We start from the raw sequence: 23,973 nt of genomic DNA on the forward strand, positions 1-23,973 counted from the left end.
GTGAATTTATTAGGGGTTATAACTGCAGTTTGAGTGTGGTATAACTGCAGTGAATTTATTAGGGGTTATAACTGCAGTTTGAGTGAGGTATAACTGCAGTGAATTTATTATGGGTTGTAACTGCAGTTTGAGTATGGTATAACTGCAGTGAATTTATTAGGGGTTATAACTGCAGTTTGAGTGAGGTATAACTGCAGTATGCAGCAAATACTCCGTCCCCAAAATATTTATAATTACAGCAGTAATTTTGCAGTGTAACTGCAGTTAGAGTGCAGTATAACTATTCTGCAATTACTGCGTCCATACCACAGTCGACTACAGTTACGGGACTTTAACTGCAGTTTCAAACCTGCAATATTTTTGTAAAGGCTGAGACTACTTTGTAATAAGTGATCCAGTACTGAAATGCATCCCAAAAGGTTTCTTCCAGGCAGCTTTACATAAGAGTGTAGAATTAGATTACAATACTATCTAAAACTATTTCACATGGCCCGGCAAAGCTAAAAAGGTATAAAAACCATTTGAAACTGCCCAGTTACTGCAAGTTCCCAAATGTATAGGCTTGCTTCACACGGAAAGCTCATGCAAGATAAGGTGAGGAGGACCTGTGGTCTTGTGTCGCGCGTTAGTCTGCTGCGTCAAGTATAGCCTAGACTTATTTTAAAATGACGAATGTAAGTGTTATAAAATGCATAGCAAAATAATAACTTGCCAAATTTCGCTGCTTGTCGCATCCCTGCAGAGCAACCTACAATAAAGTGAAACTCAAATCATGTGAATGGGGCATAGGGAAGATGCTTTTACTTTTGCTTAGTTTTTGAAGAGTGTTAATTAGGCTATGGTATTATGACCCTTATACGAATAAACTATACATTTTTAAAACAGACGTTATAAAGAGTTTAAGAAGAAACACTGAGTGTACAAAACAGTGTGACATCAGCCAACTTGACACAACTGTGGGAAGCACTGGAGTCAACATTGGCCAGCATCCCTGTGGAACGCTTTCGACACCTTGTAGAGTTCATGGCCGAATAATTAAGGCTGTTTTGGGGGCAAATGGGGTGCCACTCAATATTAGGAAGGTGTTCCTAATGTTTTGTAAACTCAGTGTACCGTATGTAGACTAAATATAGCCCAAAGTTGTGAACGTATTGCGCAAAGAGGGGTTGGGCCCGTGGGAGGGGCAGGTGATAACACAATACATTATTTTTTCTTCTTTCCTTTCGATAAGTACAAAATAAATAGTAAAATATAATAAAATAAATACACAATAATGTAATAATGACTAGGGGATACAGGTACCGAGTCAGTGTGCAGGGGTACAGGTTAGAGGTAATTTGTGTACATGTAGGTAGGGGTGAAGTGTCTATGCATAGATAACAAACAGCGAGTAGCAGCATTGTACAAAACAAATTCTGGGGGGGGGGGGTCAACATAATAGACCATTTGATTAATTGTTCAGCAGTCTTATGGCTTAAGGGTAGAAGCTGTTAAGGGGGCCTTTTGGTCCTAGACTCCGGTACCGCTTGCCGTGCGGTAGCAAAGAAAACAGTCTATGATTTGGGTGACTGGAGTCTCTAACAATTTTATGGGCTTTCCTCTGACACTGCCTATTATATAGGTCCTGGATTGCAGGAAGCTTGGCCCCAGTGATGTACTGGGCCGTACGTACTACCCTCTGTAGTGTCTTACTGTCAGATGCCAAGCAGTTGCCATACCAGGTGGTGATGCAACCAGTCAGGATGCTTTTGTCCAGGGAAAGGGCAGTGTGGAGTGCGATTGAGATTGCGTCATCTGTGGATCTGTTGGGGCGGTATGCGAATTAGAGTGGGTCTAGGGTATCCAGTAAGAAGCTGTTGTGAGCCATGACCAGCCTTTCAAAGCACTTCATGGCTACCGACGTGAGTGCTACGGTGCGGTTATCATTTAGGCAGGTTACCTTCGATTCCTTGGGCACAGGGACTATGGTGGTCTGCTTGAAACATGTAGGTATTACAGACAGCCAGGGAGAGGTTGAAAATGTCAGTGAAGACACTTGCCAGTTGGTTCGCACATGCATTGAGTAAACGTCCTGGTAATCCATCTTGTCCCGAGGCTTTGTGAATGTTGACCTGTTTAAAGGTCTTGCTCATATTGGCTACCGAGAGCGTTATCACACAGTCATCCAGAACAGCTGGTGCTCTCGTGCATGCTTCAGTGTTGCTTGCCTCAAAGCGAGCATAAAAGGCATTTAGCTCATCTGGTGGGTTCGCGTCACTGGGCTGCTCCTGTCTGGGTTTCCCTTTGTAATCAAGCCCTGCTACACTGATTCAATCTTAATTCTGTATTGACGCTTTGCTTGTTTGATGGTTCATCTAAGGACATAGCGGGATTTCTTATAGGCTTCATCTGACCACTTCCTTATTAAGCGAGTCACTGGTACTTCCTGCTTTGGTTTTTGCTTGTAAGCAGGAATCAGGAGGATAGAATTATGGTCAGATTTGCCAAATGGAGGGCGGGGAGAGCTTTGTATGCATCTCTTTGTGTGGAGTAAATGTGGTCTCAAGTTATTTTCCTCTGGCTGCACATGTGACATGCTGGTAAAAATGTGGTAAAACTGATTTAAGTTTGCCTGCATTAAAGTCCCCGGCCACTAGGAGCGCCACTTATGGGTGACCATCTTCTTCTTTGCTTATGGCCTTTATAGAGTTGGTTGAGTGCGGTCTTAGTGCCAGCATCGGTCTGTGGTGGTAAATAGATGGCTACGAATAATATAGATGAGAACTGTCTTAGTAAATAGTGTGGTCTACAGCTTAACATAAGGTACTCTACCTCAGGCGAGCAATATCTCGAGACTTCTTTAATATTGGACATTGCGGAGCAGCTGTTATTGACAAAAATACACACACCGCCGCCCCTCAACTTACCAGACGTAGCTTCTCTGTTCTGCCGGTGCATTGAAAATCCCTCCAGGTCTATATTGTCCGTGTCGTCGTTCAGCCGCGACTCGGTGAAACATAAGATAGTACAGCTTTTAATGTCCTGTTGGTAGGATAATTGTAATCATAGGTCCTCAATTTTATTTTTCAATGATTGTTTATGGAAAATAGAATTGATGGCAATGGGAGTTTACTCGCTCGCCTATGGATTCTCAAAATACAGCTCGATCTGCGTCATCTTTTCTTCATGCAAATGACGGGGATCTGGGCCTGTTCCTGGGAGAGCAGAATCTTTCTCTTCATACTCATTAAAGGAAAAAGCTTCTTCCAGTTCGTGGTGAGTAATCCCAGTTCTGATGTCCAGAAGCTCTTTTCGGTCATAAGAGATTGTAGCAGCAACATTATGTACAAAATAAGTTACAAAATACAAACAACGCAAAGATTTGCAAAATGACATGGGGGGGAAACAGAGGACTAAATACATGTAGTAATTATGGAATGAAATCCAGGTGTGTAATGGAACAAGACAAAACCAATGGAATATGAGAAATGTAGAGGCGATGGCTAGAAAAACGGTGACGTCGATCGTGGAATGTTGCCCGAACAAGGAGAGGAGCTGACTTCGGTGGAAGTCGTGACATATGGATTGGGAGGTTCTGACATGGGCTCAGGCTGGGCCACTCAAGGACATTCAGAGACTTGTCCCGAAGCCACTCCTGCGTTGTCTTGGCTGTGTGCTTAGGGTCGTTGTCATGTTGGAAGGTGAACCTTCGCCCCAGTCTGAGGTCCTGAGCGCTCTGGAGAAGGTTTTCATCAATGATCTATGTACTTTGTTCCATTCATCTTTCCCTTGATCCTGACTAGACTCCCAGTCCCTGCCGCTGAAAAACATCTGCAATTTTTTACGAGCTGATCGTAGCGAAAAAATAAAATACTTCTGCATTCCCCGCTGTGTAAATACATTGCAAATAGGCTCAGGATAACTCCTCCTGATAAAGTTGGGTAACAGATATTCAGAGTATAAATAGCCAAATTGATTAGTTACAGGAATCAGGAATAATAAAGCCAATGCAATGGCCTGTTGTACAAACAGTGGGCTATTCATAAAATTCCATTTGGGGACGATATGGTAGGCTACACCTCAGTAAGCACGGAACAACGTATTTTGGGGGTTCTGTCCTGAACACAGTCTTTTTGGGGGTGTTTTACAAACGGTAGGCTGGCCACATAGAAGGGCATTCCTCAAATAACATTTCAGGTAATACTGTAGGCCAGGTGTGTCAAACTCATTTCATGAAGGGCCTAGTGTCTGCAGGTTTTTCTTTTCAATTAAGCCCTAGACAACCAGGTGTTGGGAGTTCCTTACTAATTAGTGACCTTCATTCATCAATCCAGTACAAGGGAGAAGCGAAAACCTGCAGACATCCTGCCCTCTTTGGAATGAGTTTGACAACCTGTGCTATAGGCTATACTGCACAGACCGACGCTGACACCTTTTTGTGGTCCTGTCTGAAGGTCTTTTTTTGGTGCAGACTGGCCTTGATTTCCACAGACATTGATTTTTGGTCCGGACCAGTCTTCGCGGTTAGTCTTCGGGCTCAGGGACCGCGTCTAACCCCTCAAGATCGGAAATCTGTGTATGTTTTGCTCAGGCGGGCTATCGGTTCTCCCTGGAGAGTGAGTCACTTGTCGCTAGGCACACCACACTTATCTCTTGCAGGGTGCAGCCATCTTGCCTAGACTCTTGTGTGTTCCATGGTGAGCGAGCTATGCAGTAGCTATCTTAACGAGAGCAGACCACTGCAGGACTAAGCACACTCCTTACATCCTGCCAACACCCCCACGTATAGTAGAATAAACTATAATGTGGCGTGAGTTACAGCCAACCCACACGTATAAACTAAGATTGAGCTAACATGTGTGAGTTTATGTGCTCTGCCCCTTCCCCCATGATCAGGCAGTTCACACCCAGTTCACGCCTGCTCTCCGTCAGATAGTGTATAAGACTAATGCGGTTACTGTAGGTCTGTAGTAGCTGACTATAGACACATTAATATCACAGTGTTAGCTTCACTTTCACAGAGAAACAACATTATTATGGTGTTTCATTGTGAGAGATGTGGCATACTCCTGACCAGGGGGGATGCACACTCTGCATGCATGACCTGTCTTGAGATAGATCACGGACGGAGAGTGGTTAGAGAACCCAATAGTTGTTTGGCCTGCGCTGTCTTTAGAGAACGCATGCGCTTAGCACACCTGGAGGGGATGAGGGCCACAGTACAGTCCTCCCTATCTGATGGCCATATTCCCCCCACTGGGGGGATGCGTCGTCGAGGCCGCACCCATTCGTCCGCTTTGGGCATCCCCCCAAACTCAGTATGGCTGAGGAGTTGATCCACCTCGAACGTCAGGCAGAAAGCCTGTGGGAGGAAGTGGATGCTTTATGGGGGGATGATGACGGCGACGACGCCTTATCTCTCTACACTGGAGACGAAACTCCAGTTCTGATACCGACCACAGTTCTACAGGGGTATCTGAGTCACCTCGGGGGCAGATGTGATGAAGGAGGTGCTCCGGTTGGAGATAGCCTTGCTCCTGAGCAAGGACGCAATCAGGAAGGTAGTGCCACTAGACCGGCTAAGTGGGTTCTACTCCACGTATTTCATAGTTTCAAAAAAGGACGGAGCTCAAGTTCAAGATGCTCTCGCCCGCGGGGGTGTTTCAGGCAGTCTCGAGACTGTTTGAGGTTGTGGACAGGTGTCTTTTATACTGATAACAAGTTCAAACAGGTGCCATTAATACAGGTAACGAGTGGAGGACAGAGGAGCCTCTTAAAGAAGAAGTTACAGGTCTGTGAGAGCCAGAAATCTTACTTGTTTGTAGGTGACCAAATACTTATTTTCCACCATAATTTGCAAATAAATTCATAAAAAATCCTACAATGTGATTTTCTGGATTTTTTTCTTCTCATTTTGTCTGTCATAGTTGAAGTGTACCTATGATGAAAATTACAGGCCTCTCTCATCTTTTTAAGTGGGAGAACTTGCACAATTGGTGGCTGACTAAATACTTTTTTGCCCCACTGTATATATATATATAACAAGGCAATTCCAAAAATTACATTTTGTTTGTATCTCCTGAATCTCCTCCTCGCTCCTATCCCCACCATCTTCTTCAAAACAGTTTTTAATTGCAAATCTGAAGAAGTGAAAGTTAGTTAATCACTCCCAGGCACTTTCCCCACTGAACTAAAAACTGGTTTTCAAACAGCTAACTGATTTTTTAAGTGCCATCTGTATTCTTGAATTCTTGTTTTTGGGACCACCACATCACAGAGACAGCCTAAGTTAAAGGGGTACATGGTTTTAGAGCCAACACAGATGCCAAACAGCTCTCTGTCCTTGTACTATTGGATTTAAGTGCTGCCTTCGACACTGTTGACCATAGGGCTGGGAGGTATACAGTATTTTAGAATATACCAGTATTGATGCACGGACGGGATTGGGTTTTTACTTTACCTTCTATAATGGTATTTGATTAATGGTATTTGTTAAATGTGATACGCCGTGTGTAACGTCCGTTTTTATAGTTTACTTCACTACTTGAGTCATCGCTCTCTCTCCATGCCGCTTTCCCCACAGACCTAGCCTCGCCCCTGTCATTCAAGGAGCGCATTTATTGTCCTCTGACCACGAGACACTTGCGTTCAGTCTCTGCATGGTCAATGCACCACCTGCAACAATGTTGATGACAACAATGCTATTTTACCTTTGTTTAATAATATAAATCCACTAGCCTTCTACAATTACACTTCTTGTTTGTGTTTCTTACATCTGCAAACAGCTAGTTTGTATTTTCTTATTAAGTCGGGCTTAACTTGTTAGCTGCTAATGCTAATCGCTAGCTAATAAATGTACTGAGTCAGAGCAAACATAACTAGCTATATAGCCTGATTATACCAGTGATGGTGTAGATCTACATCTGCATTTTTTGTGCAACAATACAGTATTTTCTAAATCAAAGAGGAATACGTGAAGCAAGAACATGTTAACTATGAAGTAGCTAAGATCAAATATTAAATGTTGCTAAAGATCATATGGTCCCCTAGTCAACATTTTGGTTCCTACCCAGTCACAATAAATCCTCCCTGGCATTTTTATTTGATGTCATGTCAAACACTGATGTCATGGCAGCTGTTATCAGAAAGCAAAACATTGATTTTCACTGCTACACAGACGACACACAACTTTACATTTCTGGACAAATTATTAGACTGTATTAGTGATTTAAATACTTGGATGACTCACAACTTCCTCCAGCGAAATCAAGACAAGACCGAGGTACTATTGTTGGAGCCAAAGCGCAGAGAGAGAATCTGGCCGCACATTTGAGTTCATAGGCAATAAAAATAAAACACCAGGTAAAAAACCAAGGTGTTATTTTAGATTCTGAACTCAATTTCGAATCACACATTAGGAATGTGACCAAAATAGCTTTTTCCCACATGAGGAACATTGCCAAGGTGTGGCCGTTTCTCTCATGCTGATACAGAGAGACTCATCCAAGATTTTATTACAAGCAGGCTTGACTACTGTAATGCTTTCATGTCTGGTCCATCCAAGAAAGCCATTGGTCAACTGCAAAATATACAGAATGGTGCAGCACAGGAACTGACCAAGACCAAATGGAGAGCCCACATTAAACCGGTTTTAAAGTTTCTATTGGTTTTTAAATACAGGATTGTGCACCCCAATACATGTCAGACATGCTTTTAAGTTATGTACTCACTATGTCCCTCAGGTCCTCTGGCACTGGCCTTTTAACTATCCTAAAGCTTAGGACCAAGAAGTATGGAGAGACAGCCTTTAGTTACTATGCCCCCAGCCTCTGGAATAGCCTGCCAGAGAACTTGAGGTGGGCAAAAACTGTGGACATTTTAAAAAGAGATCTTATAACATACCTTTTTAGCTTTGCTTTTCCTTAGGGTGCTTTTTAGTCCTTCCGTTTTTGTTATTGTTTTTTTTATACACTTATGTTTGTTGTGTAGTACATATGTTTTTATTTTCATTGTTTGTTTTATCCTGTGAAGCACATTGTGTTGCATTCCACGTCTGAAATGTGCTGTATAAATAAAGCTTGATTTGATGACTAAAGTGTCTTATTAGGAAGTTTGCTACGTTGCGGAATGGTTTGTACTGAATGACACGTTTCTCCAAAACATTCTTGTAAGTTCTTGCACTGACTTTGAGTTATGTTTGCTCCCATTTGGTGGGTGCGGCTTGAGGCAATGAGTGACGTGACCATGCTGATAGCGTTCCCCAACCCACAACCTCCTCATTTTGCAACTGGTCATTCAGTACAGCACCATTTCTGTTCAATTGAATGTTCTAGAACATAAAAACATACTAAATATAGCCCAGAACACTGGCCCCTTGCATTCAGCCCTATTCAGCAGTATGGCGTACTTCAAATTAAAATATATGCTTCATGGCACATATGCTTCATGTGCCATTGGGAATTTTCCATAGGAATACGTGGATGATGTCAATGCTATCACTGGTTTTAATGTCTTTGGAGCCAAACAACAACTAAAAAAATATATACAAGAAAAAATACTTTTGGGGAAATTATACCACCACCCAAAAGGGCACTTTGGGGACTGGAAGGGCAAAGGGGCATGTGCTCTGCAAAGGTAGAGTATCTGTGCACGTGCCTGGTTAGGAGGATATCAACATCCTCCTCTCATTATGTAAATCCTTAGCACCACCTACACATAACTAGGAGACTAACCATCAACCATTTATTACTTTATTTCCAAAAATGCAAAATTCACTGGGACATTACAGAGGCAAAACAAGTTGGCAATGTTTCCATTCTGAAGCCATCTTCTATTGCCAAATGGCTGTCTTCCCAGAGGGCAGAGGGACACCTGGTAGACCAGGGAAGTTGGCAGAGGAACCAGTTCTATTTGCTCTGTGCCAGTCAGTTGTGTAAAGTAACCAAGTAAAAATACGTTGAAGTACTAGTATCGGTACTTTACTATTTATATTTTTTACAACTTTTACATTCCTAAAGAAAGAAAATGTACTTTTTACTCCATACAATTTCCCTGACACCAAGAAGCACTTGTTACATTTTTAATGCTTAGCAGGACAGGAAAAGGGTCCACGATTGAGAACATCCCTGGTCATCCCTACTGCTTCTGACCTAGCGGACTCACTAAACACATGCTTTGTTGTAAATTATGTGTTGTGTTGGAGTGTGCTCCTGGCTATCCCCCCAAAAAATTAAAAAAAAAAAGCTAATTGTGCCATCTGGTTTGCTTAATAAGGAATTCCTAATGATTTAAACTTTTACTTTTGACACTTGAGTACATTTTAGAAATGTTAATACTTATCTATTTAAAAACATACTTTTAGACTTTTATTCAAGGAGTATTTTACTGGGTGACTTTTACTTGAGTAATTTTTTTATTGAGTTATCTTTACTTTTACTCAAGTATGACAATTGGATACTTTTGCCACCACTGGTGCCAGACTAACCAATCCAATCATAAGACATAAGCGGAAATACCCTACTGCCATGGTCCCTTTGGTTACAGTATGCAAATACATCATGTTATAATTGAACCAAGTCTAATGTCTATTTCAGCTTTAGGGACTAGTTTAAGAGACAGAATCAACCATGTCAATATAAAAGTTCATAATGAGTGTACAAAGACAATGCCATTTCAAATTAGGTGAAAAATAAGTTACATTTTTACAAACAACACACATACCTTATACACAGTGCCTGATTTGCTATGTGCTTGCACCTGTTCCTGGTCCAGGTGCAATTACAATTAGTAATTGTACTCCCAAGTCTAAAGTTTATCAACATTTCCGCTAATAGAGTCATTCAAAACATTGCACATCGGAACACATTATAACTGTATGTGTCTCAAAAGAGGGAGGAGCTTTGACCACTCCCACCAGCTCAATATTTGAGTCACTCCAGAGTCTTCCTGAGGAATTCCACAAACAGATGATGGGGGAAGCCAAAATCTGTCTGGATTATCACATAACCCTACAGACAGAAAATAATGAATTTATTTAGTCCTATAGTTTGTGTATACATTATATTTGGAGTTATGATGAGTAAGAGTGAAGTACAGGTGTATGAGTACTCACATCCTGAGAAACAACCTGGGGCTTGATGATATCAAACAGATTTGCTCCCTGTTTGTCCATGAGTGCAGTTAAACCTTGTTCTAGTTCTAAGATAACAAGACGAGAAGAAAAACATATTGTTCAATGCAACACACACACATCCCCCAGGTCACAAACTGGTTTAACTGAACATTGTTTCAATGTAATTTGTCAATGTATTGTGACGTGGAAAATTCATTCGATTTTAAAAAAAGTAATCAACTGTTGTTGAGGGTAACATTTCAACCACAGGATTATGTCATGGTAATCCATTTTCAACAAGACAAACCTTGATATAAAATGGGTTGAATTTGTACCTTTGAAAAAAACGTCAGGTCTTCAATGTAATATCCACTAAAAGAAAAAAACCATCTGGGCAGCACCTCCTACTGGAGAGTTGATCTATCTACAGGTATCCATTTGTCTCCCATCCAGGGTTTTAACCAAGCCCAGCCCTGCTTAGCTTTGATGTTTGTTACTGACTATTACCAATGTGCTATTGTGAGAATGATTGTTATGTAATCTCCACTTACAGTAATAGATTCACTGTTGCTATTGAAGTCATTCCAACAGATAAATTCAACAGAGCAAATGAAATGTAACCATATCTTTTCAGTCATATCATCAATGATTATTAAACCTATACACACAATATGGCCAAACGTATGTGGCCACCCCTTCATATTAGTAGATTTGGCTATTTCAGCCACAACCGTTGCTGACAGTTGTATAAAATCGAGCACGCAGTCATGCAATCTCCATAGACAAACATTGGCAGTACAATGGCCCATACTGAAGAGCTCAGTGACTTTCAACATGGCACCGTCATAGGATGCCACCTTTTCATAAAGTCAGTTCGTCAAATTTCTGCCCTGCTAGAGTTGCCCCGGTCAAATGTAAGCGCTGTTATTATGAAGTGGAAACGTCTAGGAGCAACAAAGGCTCAGCTGCGAAGTGGATGCAACACTCAGTTGCAACACTGACTACAGAGTTCCAAATTGCCGCTGGAAGCAGCGTCAGCATAAAAACTGTTAGTCGGGAACATCATGAAATGGGTTTCCATGGCCGAGCAGCCACACACAAGCCTAAGATCACCATGTGCAATGCCGAGCGTTGGCTGGGGTGGTGTAAAGCTCACCACCATTGGACTCTGGAGCAGAGGAAATGCTTTCACTGGAGTGATGAATCACGCTTCACCATCTGGCAGTCTGACGGATAAATCTGGGTTTGGCAGATGCCAGGAGAACGCTACCTGCCTGAATGCATAGTGCCATCTGTAAAGTTTGGTAGAGGAGGAATAATGGTCTGGGGCTGTTATCCATGGTTTGGGGCGAAGCCCCTTAGTTCTAGTGAAGGGAAATCTTGACGCTACAGCACACAAATACATTCTAGATGATTCTGTGCTTCCAATTTTGTGGTAACAGTTTGGCGAAGGCCCTTTCCTGTTTCAGCATGACAATGCCCCCTGTGCACAGTGAGGTCCATACAGAAATGGTTTGTTGATATCGGTGTGGAAGAACTTGACTGGCCTGCACAGAGCCCTGACCTCGCCCCAATGAACACCTTTGGGATGAATTGTAACGCCGACTGTGACCCAAGGTCTAATTGCCCAACATCAGTGCCCGACCTCACTAACTATTATAGCAGCAAATGGGGGAGACCAAATAATGCCCATGATTTTGGAATGAGATGTTTGACGAGCAGGTGTCCACATTCTTTTGGCTATTTGGGAAGTCATCAACAGCTAGTTTAAATTCAGCCCAGGGTTCAACAATAAACAGACAATACATGTAGGCCTAGGGTTTCAAGCTTCCATTGATTTCAAATGGAATCTACAAGTTAATAATAAATATGTTGGATTCGTAACTGTATTTAAAGTTAGTCCATTTAAAGTTAGATTTGATTTGATTTAGTCCTAGGTTTTTTTGTTTTAGTCCTAGAATGTTTTGTTAAAATGGAGATGTGAATACAACATATCAATCATTAATTAGTAGATAAAGTGGAATTAAAGCCAGACTCAGTGGCACAGATGGAGCTATCCAAGCAGAAGATGCATCTCCTTCAAAAAGTTGATATTTGGTTGCGTTGACAACTAAACAAGTCAATAGCACTTTTGCAAAATGGCAAATAGCCTATTAAGTTGTTAATAAATTATATGTTGGATTCACATCTCCATCTCAACCAAAAGTTAAAGAATAAGATTAAGCCAGTGGCTCAGATGGAACTACGCAAGCAGTAGATACATCTCCTTTAAAATGTTGATATTTGGTTGTGTTGTCAACCAAACAAAATTCAATATTACTTTTGTGTAGATGTAATGTAACAGTATTTATTCAACCTTAAAATGAGTAACTCATCCATCAACACATTGAGGTTACTGTAACAATAAATGTCTTATGTAATCATAGAAAGTGTGCATGTTCAGGGTCCCAGGTGTGTGGAAATCTTCACAATTACTATAATAATCTGCACATAATCTCAAACGACATTGATCAATTGCACCGTATACTTTCATGTAATCTCAACTGCAAACCAGGTCATTTGGTTGTGGTATTAGATGAAGTAGAGTAAAAACATATTACGTTTGTATCGCCTTTCGTTGGTTGAAGGCAGAGTGGACAAAAACGCAGCGTGGAAAGTGTTCATGATATTTATTTTCAAGAAACACTCAAACAAAAATAACAAATCAAAAACGAACGCGAACAGTTCCGTCAGGCACAGACACTAAACAGAAAATAATACCCCACAAAACACAAACGGAAAATACCAATTTATATATGATCCCCAATCAGAGCCAACGATAGACAGCTGCCTCTGATTGGGAACCACACTCTGCAAAACAACAAAGAAATAGAAAACATAGATTTTCCCACCCTGACCTAACCAAACATAGAGAATAAATAAGGATCTCTAAGGTCAGGGTGTGACAAAGTTGTTGTATAAATAAACCAAATATCTGACATTGAATTCCAATTTGAACTTTGTTGTGTGTTTAAATGTTCTAAAGCACAGTGATAACACATTTACATGACAACTAAACCACAAACAAGACATTGATTTTCCATTGGAATCTGGTTGTGCTTTTAGATGGTTGAAAGCATAGTGATAACATTGGGAATTCAACAAACTTTTGGCTGTCTTTTTGAGTGGGTTAAATTGTTTGGAATCTCCTTGATCAATGTATCTGCTCAATATTACCCAATTCTCCCATGTTGAAAATGCATGGTATGCCCAGTGGGATATCTCAATTCACTAAACGGGACAGGATGAAACAGAACTCACCAGATATTACTTTTGGGACACCTATTTTTTCCACTGCTCCTTTTAAATATTCAATGTGAGCTTCAACCATCTGGAGAGCAAAAGAAAATAAGAAGCAATCTACCAACGTTACATGTCACTTAGATAGTGATTCAATGAGTCTACTTAATTCTCACCTGCAGTGTGTTTGGACAGTGATTCCTTCATTATGGAAATTCTTTTGTGGAAAGAAGCAGTCTTCTATTATTTACTTGCACAGATGTCAACAGCAGTGTAGGGTACTTGTTAGTGAACATGAACTTGTTAGTGAACATACAACCAGGAAGGTTGCAATCAAGAACTGAACCGTTAGTCACTGTAACCATTATGGAGGCACAGTGAATTCATCACAATAACAGGTTACAGACATGTAGGCCTATGTACATGCTCACAGAATAGGCATGAAAATTAAATAAGACTCACTGTGGCGCTGTAGCGTTTAGGATCAATTACTTCTCAGAGTATGAAGTTCTCACAACAACCTCCACCTCCAAGACAGCGACAAACGTAATTTAGCTACTAATCTGGGAGAAAAGGTTGTCTGATGCTATGTTATTTAAATCATGAAAACGACATATGTTTGGTTGGCTGACCGTCTCAAAGGAAAGTCCTGGGATGTCCTCAGCTCCGCTGGTCAGCTTCCCTGCAGCCAAAGCTCTAACAGAGATGCCCAGTGGGGTCGTCCACAGTTGAGGCACTGACACACGCCACACCCTCAGAAATGGCTCCTCAGACGACAGTAGCTGACAGGGGATAACAAACAAATACAATATGTCACACAGGCTCAGAGAGACACACACATATGTATACACATTGCATTAATCTGCTAGGATTATTTATAACACAATGTAAGATAAAGACACCACAAAATGTACATTGATCCATAGTCATAGTAGCGCAGATGCCAAGATAGGTCACATGGTCTGTGGAGCTGATAGGAGTCTGAGGATTGTACTGACTGGGTTTGTCACATTACCTGGTTTAGGAACTCTGGCATTTCGGTTGACAAATACACTTCGAAAAGTTCCTGTAATTAAGTTGACCATGTTAATAGCACAAATTAAATACACAAATCAGCTTGAAGTCACCATGTAAGATGGTGTTTACTTGCTACATCATAATTGTAGACATCTGATGGAAACATTGCTTTTGCTGCTTCATCACGCTATTACAGTGAGTTGCCCTGTCTCTAACATATAACATAACCCCCAACAACAACTCCTGATTACTTAAAGGATGCCTTTCTACATTAAAGTCAGTAGCAGTCGCTCTTATCCAGAAAAACTTACAGTTGTGAGTATATACGTTTTCATAACGGTCCCCCGTGGGAATCAAACCCACAACCCTGGCGTGGCAAGTGCCATGTTCTACCAACTGCACCACACAGGATCATGTTAGAGTGACTTCCACTAGTCAGGTCGACGCCTACTGTGAGCTCCAGGCCAGAGATGTTGAGGACAAAACGTCCATCTTGGTGGGAAGCTGTAATTAAGGGGTTGAAGACCTCATCAGAGATCCAAAAGTAAAGCATGCGGTCCTCTGTCAGCTGGCTGGGGTGGAATACAGAGGCATTGATGACAGCTGTCACATTGTTGTATTTGGCCAGACCCTGGACATTGAGAAGAAGTCAGAACAGCAGGTAAAACTCTGCACATAGATACCCTAACATATACAATAACAGTTGATATTGTGCATCATCATCTACCATATAAATGGATGCTAAACAAAAATAATGAAGGGGTATACACTGCACCTTGTGATATGATTTAATGTACTGTGATGTGATGACAGGGGCAGAAGTTACACCAATATTCATGCTGATGTCACCATCACTAAGGAATTGCTCTGTGGGAATCAATGGGGAAATGTAAACATATGTATATAGATAACAGACATAAATAACATAACGTTTTGTTGTAGGCTTCATAAGTCATCATCTACCCAAACTCCACAAACGTGACCATACCTGCTCGTTCCTGTATGAAGTCAGCCAGTATGTTTGCCACATTATTGATCTCCTTGCAGATCTGCAATTAGGCAAATACGTTCCCTATGAATAACATTGTTTCATTATTTGTTGCAGCTGATGAGATCATGTGTCAGCAGGGTCGCATTAAACAAACAATAGAGAGCAGAGTTGAGCTGTCAGTTAGTCCTCTTTCCAACACATTGGCCTTTTTTGTCGTTTTGGCAAAAGTGTGTTCTCCGTCCTCTCTCTGCCAAAGACAGTACAGTATGAAGATAGGCATTAATTCTCCAATAGAAATCCGCGACCACACTTGTAAGTGATGTCATGGCGATGTTGGCTAGCTAAGCAAAGGATAATCTGTCAATAGGCAAATGGAGACGGTCAGATGAGACAGATACTTCACCGAATATGAAAAGGTGAAGCATCCGCTTGGCGTTTCAACTCACTACCAAATATGGAAGACCACTGGCCGGCAGTGAGAGAAGATAAAGCGAGATCGATTTTGGCCGAAATTCTGCTAATTTTCTCATCGATTAAACATTTGATCTCAATATACATTTTCTGTTCCCAAAACTAGAATATGTTACGAACATAGTGGACTAAGTTTTGTAGAATTTACCCTTTGCCAAAGTAAAAAATAATGGGGTTGTTTAGAAGGAGTGCAAAAGCGAATTGAGTTATTGCACACTCGCACTTCACAGAGTAGGCCTTCTCTAACAGAAATATGCTTTGCTAGAACGCGGCAATGCTAGCTCGTACTTGGCTCTGCCCACTTCCTTGCTTCTTCTGACAACTGACTCATTTGTTCATGTTCGAAACAACGGGCTGTGGTCTATCTTGGTTTAGTTATAAAACTCTTTGGTTCTCCCCTCCTCGATAGCCTCCTTTTGGTGTATCCTTCTTCTTCTTCGGAGTTTAACAGCGGTTGGCATCCAAAATGTTGCTTTACCGCCCCCAACTGGACTATCATATAAATCCATTATTCTTTGTAATACGAAATACAATTCAAATAATAATAATAATAATAATATATAGATATAGATATATACAAAAAAAACACCCTTAAAGCTAACCTTATACAAATTAAAATCATTACACCATTCCACTACTTGATCCTATCTACTCTTGCACCATGCCAATGGCCTGGGACACCACCACTCAACACACCCTGTAACTCTTCCGAAGTCAAATCTCATATACCCAAATGCTTCTCTGTAGCTGCCACCACAACATCTATTTTCTGTGATTTACGTTCCATTTCTGCGGTACAGTTGATAACCATTGCTATGAACGCTAAGAAGTCAAAATTACTGAAGCTTAAATCACTTGCTTGCTATTTGGGGTTTTAGGCTGGGTTTCTGTACAGCACTTTGTGCCCCAGCTGATGTAAGAAGGGCATTATAAATACATTTGTTTGATTGATTGATCACTCGTTGGCCTATCCCTCTGTGCTGGCACAGATGTACTACTCACAGGGATCCTGACCCATCCTCTTCTACTTTCTTCACTGCCTCAGCATACAACACCTTCTGCACTACTCTGACTCTAGCCACCTCAACCTGCCTCTCTCGCATCGGACACTTCTGATCCCCAGTAACATGGGCACCCCTACAGTTGTGTGTGTCAACACCCCTACAGTTGACACACACAACTTTTCAAACTACACAATCCTCTATCCCATGCCCTCCTGCACACTTCCCACATCTTGGAATCTCCCTCCTACAAACTGCTGCAACATGATCATAAACATAACACCTGAAACACCACAGTGGGTTCGGCACAAAAGCTCTAACAGCATAACTGATATATCCTAACATGACTTTGTCAGGTAAAGACTCAAAACTCAAAAGGACTGACAGTGACTGCTCTGTTTCACCACCGGGTCTGCATCTCACCAAACAGCGGGCATCACAAATACCAAGGAATCTTTAACTTCAATTGCTCCACCTCCACACTTAATGCTTACCCAGAAATCGCTCCTTTCAATTGTGCCCTGTTCCGAAGAGCAAAGCAAGAAACAGATCTCGACCCAAGTTGCGTGACACGAAGCTCCCGCTCCCTTTGATCGGAAGAAACACACACAAATATCACTACAGGTTACCTTCACTAATTCAACTGTACCCAACTCCTTTCTCACCAACCCTGAAACCACAAATGGATCTGCCAAAAGTCAAGGATCCATTTTCTTCAAAAATGTCACCCCTACTGGACCAGATTCCTCTTCATCATGTCCATTGATGCACTACACTTTCCATCTCACTTAACTCACTCTCCTTCACTTTCATTTCACCTCCAGAACTTGATCTGGAGCACATGTCACTTTGTTTGCACTTGACTCTTCTTCAACACCCAATCTCCATTTTTATCGCCATTTCCTCAAATTCAGTTCCAACCTCAGTTTTCCTCATTTTCTTTAACCTCTTCTTCCTCTTTTCTCCCCCTACATTCCTCCTCAGAAATGCACTTTTCTGTGTCCCTGTCCCAATATTCCTCTTCTCTGGACTTTGCTTGAGGCCCGGTGAAATCCCTACATAACATCTCATAATGGTCATTCTCTCTTTGGGCGCTGTCACTTTGAGAGAATGAGTAGTGGCCACACACCTTTTGGTGTATCCTACCACAGAAGAGTTTTGGTATCAGCTGTTGTATTGTCGGAGGAGAAAATCATACACACATTTAAAAAAATATGCTACTTATCCTTTATCTATAAAATGTCTTACACAATAAACTTCCCACTCAACCTGAAGGAATAAGCTACTAAAACCTTTTGGGATGCATTTCAGTACTGGATCACATATAACAATGTGGTCTCAGAGTATTTTGTATTTTTCTGTGCGTAAGTCCAAGACACTCTTTTATGGTCACTTAAGTGGGGTGGTTGGTCAGATAACGTGAAGTTCTAGCAACCCAAAGGTTGTGATTTCAAATCTCATCATGGACAACTTTAGCTAATTAGCAACTTTTCAACTCCTTGCTACTTTTTAGCTACTTTGAAACTACTAAGCATGTTAGCTAACCCTTCCCTAACACTAACCTTAACCCTTTTAGCTAACCTTTCCCTAACCTTAACCCTTTAACCTAACTCCTAAACTTAACCCTAACCTTAACCCTAACCCTAAAGGCATCAGCATGCTTCAGTTCGGCTGCACGCATACTCCCTTAAAAGACCTTTACTTGAAAAACGAGAAAATGTCAGCAATAGTACTGTTTGTCCATCTTGAGATGCCGTAGCCAGTATACACTTCCTCAAAATAGTCTGAATTAATCTAAGATACTCAAGAAATCTGTCATTAATTTTTAAGTTTTTGCAGAGGAGATCTTAGTTGCGCAATTTTGCATTTAACTAAGATGTTTGGTGCAGTATTTCTCAATAAAAAAATTGCATGAAAACGAGTTTTGAAGAATGCCTACTGTTGAAGAATGCCTACTGTTGAGCAATCACAGACGAAGGGGTTTAGACTTCAGCTCCAAACTTCGGCTTGCCTCCTGAAAAAAAATTGTGCTAAAAAAAAACTCACTGAAGTCCAAAATTAACCAAAAGGTCACCAAATGTTGTCATAATATATGCACAAACTCTTCTGAACTGTTTCGGCTGGGAAGCATATGGACTCCTTAACCCCTAGCTTAGCTAACATTCGCGAGCTAGCTAACATTAGCCAACTAGCTAAAATTCGTAACATATCATATACGTTTTGCAAATTCGTAACATATTGTACATTTTGCAAATTCATAACATATTGTATGTTTTGCAAATTCTGAATATATAATAGGAACTGTAATTCGTAAAATGTAAATACAGAATAACACAAAATGCTCTGAGACCAGGTTGTCCCACTGGGTACACCATGTCATTTCAGTTGCAAATGAGAATTTGTTCTCAACTAGCCTACCTGGTTAAAATAAAGGTGATATAAAAAATAAAAATAAAAATAAAAACATGGAGAATTGGTTAATATTTGGTAGATAGCCTATGTTGATCAATGAGATTCCAACTTATTTTCACCCACTCAAAAAGACAGCCAAAAGTTTGTTGAATTCCGAATGTGTTATCACTGCTTTAACCATCTAAAAGCTTAACCAAATTCCAAAGATAAATCAATGTCTGATTTTTCGTTTAGTTGTCCCCTAAATAACAACTTAATGAGTCATCAATTTGCTTGATCTAATATCACAACTAAATTACCTGGGTTGCAATTTGTAGAGATTACATTAAAGCACATGGTGCAAGTGATCAATACTGTTTGAGATTCTGTGCAGATTATTATAGTAATTGTGAAGATTTCCACACACCTGGGACCCTGAACATGCACACTTTCTATGATTACATAAGACATTTATTGTTACAGTAACCTCAATGTGTCCATGGATGAGTTACTCATTTTAATGTTGAATAAATACTGTTACATTAGTTTGTAAGATAGCCTTAATATTAGGTTACTTACTGTCTTACAAAATAAATATTGAATTGTGTTTGGTTGACAACTACAACATGAACATTTAAAGGAGATGTATCTACTGCTTGTATAGTTCCATCTGAGCCACTGGCTTAATCCCATTCTTTAACTTTTATTTTGGTTGAGATGGAGATGAGAATCCAACATATAATTTATTAACTTGTCGACAAGTTAATAGGCTATTTATCGTATTGCAAAATTGATATAGAATTGTGTTTGGTTGTTAAGTCATCCAAATATCAACTTTTTAATGAGATATATCTTCTGCTTGGATAGCTCCATCTGTGCCACTGAGTCTGGCTTTAATTGCAGTTGGTCTACAAATGAATAATTGATATGTTGTATTCACATCTCAATTTCAACCAAAAGTTAAAGAAAAGGACTAAATCAAATCAAACTTTAAATTCACTTTAAATACAGTTTGATTTGATTTAATCTTATTCTTTAACTTTAATTTTTGGTTGAGATGGAGATGTGAATCCAACATATTTATTATTAAAATTCCATTTAAAATCAACCTAAGCTTGAATCCCTAAGCCTTTTAATTTCATACAAGCACATCTTTGCCCACATTCACTCTCCTCACTGCCTCTCCTCGATTGCCTTTGACCTTTTTCAAAAGGAGGTGAGAGAGGGCGGAGGAGAGAGGATGCAGGATTTGAGCAAATCTAATTGAGTAAAGGCCAATGAGACATATAGCACAGATAGAACAATGAGACAGATATTTCGCTGGATTTATAAATGTGAAGCATCCGCTTGGCGTTTCCACTCACTACCAAATACGGCAGTGGGAGAAGATGGAAGGAGTTGGATTTTTGGCAGACATTCTGCAAATGTTCTCATCGATTAAACATTTGATCTCAATACAGTTTTATGTTCCCAAAACTAGTCTGTTGTGAGCAGAGTGGACTACGTTTTTAGTCTTAAAAAATGGTTTTGTTTAGAAGGAGTGCAAAGGTTAATAGAGTTATTGCGCACGCGCACTTCCCAAGTAAGCGTTCCCTAACGGAAATATGCAGATGTGTGCTATAACGGCCCAATAGGATCTTCCTAGCTCGTGCTTGGCTCTGCCCACCTCCTTGCTTGTTCTTCCCATTATTTGTTCCCATTCCAAACAACAGGGTGCGGTCTATCTTGGTTTAGTTATAAAAATATTTGCATATACTATTATTCCAACTGTAAATTGGTATTTTCCTAAACTTCCCTCATATGTTACTCACCTGGCTTTTAATAACCAACTTCACTGTGAAGGTGATAAAGTCTGTAAACAGCCTCTTCAGCCAGCCAGGTCTACAGACAGAATGTAAAGCAGAGGTTTTGTATTTTATGCAGCAGTTTTACTTTTCTTGTGGAAAAACAGAGAGCAGTTGACAAGTGTAACATATTGCACAATTTTCTCTAGGTTTCATGTTCACGTTCACTCACTCTTTGTCTCCCAGCAGCAGGAGATTGAGCTTGTGGATGGTAAGGTAACAGACTGAGGTGTCTGCGGCAACATTCTCTTTTCCACAATCTGAGACATAGAAAGACTGGTCAGTGCCAAGAAATACATTACAACACATCACAATAAAACTCTGTTTATAAGATTCCTTTCAACTCTTGAGGAGAATGAGAATGAACATTGAAAACTACAAAAACAATGGACAGAAAAATCTACTTACAAAGTTTAGGGTTAATGCCGAGATCAATATGTGACTCAATTTCCAAATCTACTGAATGTCCCACGTTGACACTGCAAACAGTGACACCAGCACACAGTTATCTAAGGTCAACATACAAGCCTTAGTAGTAGCCTACATACCAGGATATTTGGTTAAAATACAACATAACATTAAAACTCACAGAAATGTATATTAAAAATCTGAACATAAACTGATCAACAGTAGTTCCATCTTTTTCCTGCTCAGTGTCATCCTCCCCGGTTACAGTGATTGATGGAAGGACTCACAGACAGCTGCCATTTTCATACTGGATGGTTCCCTTGGAAACAGCAGACACTTTGGAGATAGCAATCTCAATGCCTTTACCTGGCTTCAGCTCAAACTCACTCCGCCCAATCGACAGGTTATGGATCTCCAGACTGAGAGGGCAAAGATCAGGAGAGGACAATATTATTGGTTGTTCCTTAAAAGAGCCAACCAAGAAAGCACTGGCAACAGAGTTGACGTTCAATCTGTTTGTGATTTAAAAATAAGTGCTTATGCATTCATCCAAACATGTGCCATATACTTCACCTATCTATGATTAGCGAATGTAGGACTAAATGATTGCAAGTGAGGAAATGGAGGAGAATGAAAGGAAATGCACGTACATGTGGTGCTGGTGTGCTGACTGTGGAAGGAGAGAGGTCCACTCACTTGGTAAGCCCATATTTAACCTTTCCAACAAAGAGAATAGACTTCTCGCTGTTCATGCTTGAACAGCCTGGATCAGCCTGGATCACCTTGGTGGTCTTCTCATTTACTGAAGACAAAATAAGTCAGTAAAATCGAATGTTTTTATTCAAACAAAAACAACGCAATAAGGAAGCTAGCACTTTCAGCATCAGCTGAGAGAGATTCTAGAGAACACCATAGAGAGAGAGAGAGAGAGAGAGAGAGAGAGAGAGAGAGAGAGAGAGAGAGAGAGAGAGAGAGAGAGAGAAAGAGACAGGAATAGAGTAGTCATACTCACAGACCACTGCTGCAGAGTAGGTCAGCCTACAGACAGCCCCAGTGAATCTGTATGCAGAGACAGGATTCAGACAGGAGCGGGATATCCCAACCAGGCCCAGGAACAGCAGCAGGACTGGGAGTGTCATCAAACACTTATCCATCACACAAGAAGCTAAATTAATACTGACTTCAAACTGGATCCCAGAGCTGTGTAGTGTCTCCTCAGAAACCTGCCACTGATCCAGGCTGTGTTGAGCCGAACAGACAAGCGGAGGAAGAGGGAGGGAACAGAAGACACCTCCAGGGAGATGGGGGATGGATTGAGGCTAACCTTTGATAAATTTAACATCACAAAACTGTCCCAGTAGGCTATAATTGGGCCTCAACCAGGCCAGAGTTGAAGTCCGAGGATTTGGGGGTGTTTTTTGTTGCGTGGTCTTTCTGTCCCCAGGCAGCTACTTCTGTACATGTGAGGTAGGGTTATTATAGGACAGTACATAACAGAGATGTACCCCCATAGTGGACTGGGTCAGAGGGAGCAAGATTCTATGGACCAGAAGTACTAGCTGAATTCTCTAGCCTGCCTGGACAACTCAGAGGAAGCAATGGGGAAAAAGAGTGAAATGTACTACAACCCCACACAGTAAACACAGAATGCAGTTTGCAAACCCCACATTTCTCCAACAGGTCAATGAACTTTGGATTGCAAAAGCTGTAGAGTTGGAGTGGAGGAGGGTTACCCCTGTGAACTTAAAACATTTGCATGAGACATGCTATGAAAATTAAAAACATATTTATCTGAAACAAGCTTGTGTTATTGAGTACTGTAGATGTGATATAGTATTTGTTCTGTTAGTTGACTAGTAAATTATTGTTTCTTAAGAGGCAATCCTTTTAAATAAGTACATTAATTGCATCTATTAATACAAGTCTCCACAAAATATTTATGATACAGTAGCATCCCCTAAACAGCTGTTTTACCAAAATAAAAACAAAAAGACAAATCAAATTGGGAACTTACTAGAGGGAAATTACAATTAGTGTATACAGTGCATTAGGAAAGTATTCAGACCCCCTGCCTTTTTCCACATTTTGCTATGTTACAGCCTTATTGGGAACTGGGAGACTAGTCAAGATCGAGGTGCAAAGTACAGAGATTTCCTTGATGAAAATCTGCTCCAGAGCACTCAGGACCTCAGACTGGGGCGAAGGTTCACCTTCCAACAGGACAAAGACCCTAAGCACACAGCCAAGACAACGCAGGAGCAGCTTCGGGACAAGACTCTGAATGTCTTTAAGTGCCCCAGCCAGAGACCCAACTTGAACCCGATCAAACATCTCTGGAGACTGAAAATAGCTGTGCAGCAACGCTCCCCATCCAAGCTGACAGAGCTTGAGAGGATCTGCAGAGCAGAATGTGAGAAAGTCCCCAAATACAGGTGTTCCAAGCTTGTAGCGTCATACACAAGAAGACTCGAGGCTGTACTG

The 23,973-nt window shown here is 40.8% G+C and overlaps 1 protein-coding gene across 7 annotated transcripts; it reads right to left on the reverse strand.

Moving 5' to 3' along the window:
- Nucleotides 1-8,715: 8,715 nt before the first annotated feature.
- On the reverse strand, nucleotides 8,716-23,523 carry LOC109889316 (cholesteryl ester transfer protein-like). Of its 7 annotated transcripts, none has more exons than XM_020480670.2 (11): nucleotides 22,505-23,523; nucleotides 22,189-22,294; nucleotides 21,780-21,911; nucleotides 21,493-21,563; nucleotides 21,257-21,344; nucleotides 21,052-21,121; nucleotides 15,375-15,435; nucleotides 15,162-15,253; nucleotides 13,391-15,017; nucleotides 10,091-10,176; nucleotides 8,716-9,986 (listed from the first exon to the last, which is right to left on the reverse strand). In XM_020480670.2, the coding sequence occupies exons 1-9, from the start codon at nucleotides 22,644-22,646 to the stop codon at nucleotides 14,718-14,720; spliced, it is 1,062 nt and encodes a 353-aa protein (XP_020336259.1). In that variant the 5' UTR covers nucleotides 22,647-23,523; the 3' UTR covers nucleotides 8,716-9,986; nucleotides 10,091-10,176; nucleotides 13,391-14,717. The 7 variants fall into 7 exon arrangements, 1 of the variants encoding a protein (XP_020336259.1); XR_004209691.1 differs by lacking the exons at nucleotides 8,716-9,986; nucleotides 10,091-10,176 and adding an exon at nucleotides 17,344-17,436 and having other exon boundaries at nucleotides 12,426-14,151; nucleotides 14,385-14,435; nucleotides 14,698-15,017; ... (1 more) ...; nucleotides 22,143-22,294; nucleotides 22,505-22,674; XR_004209692.1 differs by lacking the exons at nucleotides 21,052-21,121; nucleotides 21,257-21,344; nucleotides 21,493-21,563; ... (1 more) ...; nucleotides 22,189-22,294; nucleotides 22,505-23,523 and having other exon boundaries at nucleotides 13,391-13,460; nucleotides 13,546-13,586; nucleotides 13,832-14,151; ... (1 more) ...; nucleotides 14,698-15,017; nucleotides 15,375-15,839.
- Nucleotides 23,524-23,973: the final 450 nt, after the last annotated feature.

This window comes from Oncorhynchus kisutch, linkage group LG4, assembly GCF_002021735.2.
Source record: "Oncorhynchus kisutch isolate 150728-3 linkage group LG4, Okis_V2, whole genome shotgun sequence".
Classification (NCBI taxonomy): domain Eukaryota; kingdom Metazoa; phylum Chordata; class Actinopteri; order Salmoniformes; family Salmonidae; genus Oncorhynchus; species Oncorhynchus kisutch.

Excerpts from the sequence above, each read along its gene's own strand:
- LOC109889316 (XM_020480670.2), bottom strand. The coding sequence starts at position 22,646 with ATGGATAAGTGTTTGATGACACTCCCAGTCCTGCTGCTGTTCCTGGGC. Across the intron at positions 21,912-22,188 it reads GTTAAATATGGGCTTACCAA|TCTGGAGATCCATAACCTGT; the intron begins GTGAGTGGACCT and ends TTGCCCTCTCAG. Across the intron at positions 21,564-21,779 it reads TATGAAAATGGCAGCTGTCT|TGTCAACGTGGGACATTCAG; the intron begins GTGAGTCCTTCC and ends CACTGTTTGCAG.